The sequence below is a fragment of the Cyprinodon variegatus genome, unplaced genomic scaffold (genome assembly GCF_000732505.1).
Source record: "Cyprinodon variegatus isolate N-32 unplaced genomic scaffold, C_variegatus-1.0 Scaffold428, whole genome shotgun sequence".
Taxonomy (NCBI): domain Eukaryota; kingdom Metazoa; phylum Chordata; class Actinopteri; order Cyprinodontiformes; family Cyprinodontidae; genus Cyprinodon; species Cyprinodon variegatus.
In genome coordinates, this window is record NW_015150881.1 from 393,734 (window position 1) to 398,970 (window position 5,237).

General features: G+C 39.2%; 1 protein-coding gene across 1 annotated transcript in view; it reads right to left on the minus strand.

Moving 5' to 3' along the window:
* Positions 1–5,237, minus strand: part of kiaa0368 (KIAA0368 ortholog) — a 26,413-nt gene that overhangs the window by 15,337 nt on the left and 5,839 nt on the right. Inside the window, exons 4-11 of the mRNA XM_015388560.1 lie at positions 4,078–4,196; positions 2,878–3,027; positions 2,554–2,731; positions 1,138–1,277; positions 896–974; positions 696–815; positions 501–586; positions 332–407 (exon numbers count right to left, since the gene is read on the minus strand). Coding sequence (XP_015244046.1) covers positions 332–407; positions 501–586; positions 696–815; positions 896–974; positions 1,138–1,277; positions 2,554–2,731; positions 2,878–3,027; positions 4,078–4,196 — 948 coding nt within the window. The remainder of the gene's footprint in view (positions 1–331; positions 408–500; positions 587–695; positions 816–895; positions 975–1,137; positions 1,278–2,553; positions 2,732–2,877; positions 3,028–4,077; positions 4,197–5,237) is intronic.

Sequence of the window (5,237 nt, forward strand, 5' to 3'; positions counted from 1 at the left end):
AGATTTGTTGTACAGCTGTTTCATTTTTTTGTTTTGTTTTACTACCTGCCTCTACCATGTTTATATTTGCCTTTATTTTCCTTATATTTTATTTACTAATTCATGTAAAGCACTTAATTTGTCTTTGTAATCAATTGTGCTATATAAAAAAAAAACATGCCTTGCTTTGCTTAGTTCCATTTGCTAATATAGCCCTTTGTGAGGAAAATTATAGTTTTGTAAATTTAAATATTTGTCTAAAGACAATTTAGCTAGGAAACGTAGTTTCCTTGCTTTTAACATTAGTTTTAAATAAGGAATTATAACAGCTTAAATGCTGGTATTGAAATACCTCTTTATATTCATTGATGAGCTTAGTCAGACCATTGAGGAGCATTAGTCCTAAAGGCTTGTTGGTGTCGGGGCAACTGTAGGACAAAAACAACCATTAGCCTTGATTTTGTTTTTTGAAATGGGAGAAAACAGGTCAGGTGCTAAGAGATAAAGCGTAGCTGTCTTACACCATGCAGATATGATGGACAAACTGTAATGTGAGAGACAACAGTTTGTTGTTGGTGTTGGCCCCAAAAAGACCGTCATAAACAACCTGCAGCAAAAAGCAAATCAGTAAAGACATTATTACATCTGACAGAAAATATGAAAACCAGTGCAAAGACAGTGATAGACTTTCTAAAAGCTGGAAGAGTGGATATAACCTGGATGTTGGCTGGGAAGCACTCTGCTGCCAGGCGAGAGCGTAGAAGATGTGGCAGGATCTTTAGTTTGACTCTCGTACTCACTGGTTCATGTTTTAGCTCCTGTTTGATATTCCCACCCTGCACAACAAACAGGAACATTTTACCTTTTTGTTTTTGTACTGACATCTTTAATTTCTCTTCCAGGAAAGCTTACAAACCTTTGATTTAAGAGGAACATCTCCCAGATAAACCTTAAACAGCTTGTTGATAATAAGAGGATTGTTCCAGTCAATGATGCTGGAATAAAAAAAAAAAAAATAAAAAAAAACAAGAAATCAGGAAATAAATAAAACTAACTTTTTCATGTGTAAACAGATCCATCTTATTTACATCAGAAACCAACAGGAAACAGAAGGTAATCATTTTAATTCCTTAATTTTTCCGTTTCTTTACAGTCTACCTCTGTTTGCTCCTCAGCTCCAGGTCGGCTGCTGTGGCCACACTGTGTCTGGTGTCGCTTGAAGCTACTGCCAAATGAACCACCGACTCCACCTCAGGCACCTGTTTGGCCTCGATGAATTTCACTATGCCCAGCTTACACTGTTGAACAACAAAATGAGTTAGACAGAAGGTCCATGGTTCAGATAAATCTATGGTTGAATTAAACTGGTAGTGTCTGATATCTGTGGGGCTATATATATATATATATATATATATATATATATATATATAAAAATAATGGACCCAAATATGGACATGTACTAAAAACAACAAAAAAAAAAAAAATTACATCAGACCAAACTTTTTTTTTTAGGTAAGTTAAAACTACAAAAATGCACTGTATTTTCCGGACTATGGAGGGCACCTCACTCAAAGCCGTGCCCCCTAAATTTCTTTGGGGAAAAAAATGGAAACATACATATATAAGCCGCTGATATCTACTGAACTGTCTACCAGGAAACCTGTAGGGGGAGCTCTACATGAAGCCCCAAGAGTAGCGATGAAAAACAATTCTAGATCCCGTTAGCTTGTTAGCTCGCAGCAGTAAGAGCTTCTGCTGAAAGATGGGGCTTCATCAGCTCTTTATTTCAGCTCTGCAGGAGTTGAGGCCAGTCTCTTCATTGGTTCGACAGCTTTTATGCGGCAAATAAATGTGAAAATGTGTGAATTCAGGGCATTCGTTCTCCACTTAGCCTTTTGCTAGCATGTTTTTTTCTTTAAACAAATATTAGCCCCTCATATTCATTTCCAACTTTGACTTCCCCCTCTAGCGGTTCAGAAAAATCAAAAGGAAAGGCGCACCTTTCTATAAGCCGCATGGTTTAAAGCTTGGGAAAAAAGTAGCGGCTTATAGACCAGAAAAATACAATATTTTAAATTTTCTATATGCAAGAATGTTAGAGGAAGATCTTAACCATTATCATCATCAACACGATCAACTGTACTTGGGGACACTTCACTAACAATTTTATGGCCTCCTCCAAACATTATATCCTTCCAAAACCTTCTCACAGTATAGTTTTATGAAATCCACTTTTATTCTTTTGGTGTAAATGAGTCAGTTTTTTAGACCAGGTTTGTCAGAAAAAATTTTTTTTCTGCAGCACTGAAATCAGGGTTTTGAAATCAGCTTTGTTGCTCTTAGGCCTCTTTCTAATTAATCTGCTTGTGTGGTTAGACTCACTGTCCATCAGGAATCCCATTTGTTTCCTGAACGCTATGATGGCTGGACAGGTCGATGCAATACTGAATATAACTGTCGTGGCATGCTAAAGGGTCTTTGTCGACCCTTTCTTTGGCAAATATTCTGCTTCCACTGTGAACAAATTCTCTGCTCAGGCAGAGCAAATGTGATGCTTTGAGCGAGTTATCGTACCTGTTCCAGCTGCTCTGCGTTCCACTGGGCTTCTCCAATCACCCTCTTCGCAGCATAGACACTCAGCCCTGGGGGAGGCTGGGGAAGACCCTGTCCACCTCCAGCACCCGCCCCATCCGATGAACCTCCCTGGGAGGAGGATGGAGTGGGCCGAGTGGGAGACTCGCTCAGCACAAACCTAATGATAAGTAAGTAAGAGAGAAAGAAATAAAGAGAAACAGAGAGTGAAAGAGAAATTCAGACACACATAAGTGAAACAATCCTTTCCAAACCTCAATTTTCACTCGCGTGTTTCTTTTGACAAATCAACAAAAGGTAACTCACCCATAAGGCATGAGCAAAACATCCAGCATGAATTCCAGTAGAAGGTGCATCGTCTTTGGCCTCTCGGTTAAGTTAAATGGAGACAAACCTTTGGATGCATCAGCTGAATACTTCATGTGGTAAAGCGTTGGGATCAACAGGTGCATGAGGCTGAAAAAAATAATATGGAGAGGAAACTTAAGAGCCAGACCTCTGTGTAAAAATGAGAGAACATCAAACTTTCACGATGCACATTTTCTTACTATAGATAAAAAGCTGCAATAACCTGCTGTCTTAAGTAAACACTTTAATGGATAGAGTTATGCAGCATTCTTCATGTGATCCATTCTAACTTTTAAAGGTTCTTTCCAAATCCGTCAGATTGAGAGGACATTTCTGGTCCACAGCTCTATTAAGCTAATCAGGGATTCAGTTCTGGACTTGAAGTAGCCCATAATGCACATAAGTCATTGTTTCGGATGAACTGTGACATTGAAAATTTTTTGCAAGTCTTAATCTGAATGTTTCTAGCAAACACTTTGACTGAGTCAACACTGATATTTGGAGCAGTTCATATTTTTATACATTTGGAGAACAATAAAAATGATGATGTCATGATTCAGTGTGTAGGTGCAGATCCTTTTGAGACGCCCGCTGCTGATGTTGACCCGATTCTGTTTTTTGCTTCAGGGGTCCAACCCAGTTCCTCTTATCTTTTCATTCATTTTAAATAACCTTCCAGTTTTAAAATGTAAAAGGTGTCCCATATTTTCCTTTAATATTAAAATATAAATAACAAGATTTACCCTGAAAGTTTCTCTTTTTGTTTATGACATTTGCAGCCTCTCTACAAACTACGGTTAGCACAGACAGATGTTAATGTCAGTAAAACCCAACTGGCATCACTGAACTTTCCTCCAGGTGGATTAGATTAGCTACAATGCACGGCCAGCGTGTTTTTAGGTCGACTAAAATGCAAAAATTAAATCAAAATGTATTAGCTTAATGTTCGACTATACATAAACATGCACTTTCCCATTGACAGTTTTTTTCCTTGTTGCTTTGTTCGGGATATTCAGCATTTAAAGTTCTGACATGATTTTTCATTCTCTCATCACAACAAGCCAGCGTTTGTAACTGAGGTGGGTACGACTTTATGATCCACTCTAGAAGGTAGGAGTCGTCCACTAGATCGGTATGTGAGGATAAGTGTTCCCTCACCTGTCCTGTTGTGGCTGGGGCTTGCCCTCCATGGCAGTGATGAGGGTCGGGGCCAGCTCACATTGTTTTGCCACCTCTAGCCGAGGGTAGCCCATTTTAATGTAGATTATGGTGAAATTCTGTAAAAAGTAATAGATAAATACGTTTATTTACACCATAAACATTTCTTTTTAACTCAAATTGTACTAAGCAAAATCAATAACCCTACATCTAGAATACAAAATCTAAAACAACATAATCTACAATACAGCAGAGGTTCCCAAAATGGGGGTCAGAACCCCTCATGAGGTGAAGAGACACTAAAGCCTCTTTCCCACTGAAAAAAAATGGGTTTCTCAAAACCAGGTTGAACCGTTAACATCCGTTTTTTTTTGCTCTTTTAGCATTTGACCTAAAAACCAAGTCTGACCACCTGGGCTGCGTGGCCACTGTCCCCCACACCACTGAACGTCTGATGACGGCATCACGCCGAGCGAGCAACAGTGCGTCAGAATTCAGAAGGTAAATAATGGAGAGCAACATGGACGGGAGCCAGAGCTTATTCAGTATTCCTTATTTTTCAGTAGCATGTTCATCGGATATAAACAGAGTTGTTTCGGCTTGTTAGACGGCAGTGTGTTGAGGTGGGTGCGTTGCGTTCAATGGTGTCACGCAGTTTATTGGGTCAACTCTGCTCTGATGTTCCCACTGCATGCCGATTAGAGCTGAGGGTCGCTTGCTGAGTCGTTTGACCCGGGTAGACACGTGTCAGTGAGCTGTTCCTGCTGCCACTAAAAGCCGATTGTTCCCGGGTTTTTCAGTCAGTGTGAAAAGGGTACAAATGTGTCGGGGGGTAGGGCCTACAAGATAATCAACTGCCTTTCCATTACAAATGTGCGCAAAACAATGTCAACATTCTGCCAAATTTAAGAATGCTAATTTTTGCAATTGCTGAGTTAAAATTGCAGGTGATTACATATTAGGGGTGGAACGGTTCACAAAATCCACGGTTCGGTTCACGGTTTCATGGTCACGGTTTTCGGTTCGGTTCGGTATATGTTTATTGTTACTCCGAAATCCAAAAAAAAAATTATAAAAATTCATGACATTTTTTAAATGAAATTAATGAAAAAATTTGTGAATTGTAATTATTTTTAATGATCCGCGGAAACCCTGGATCA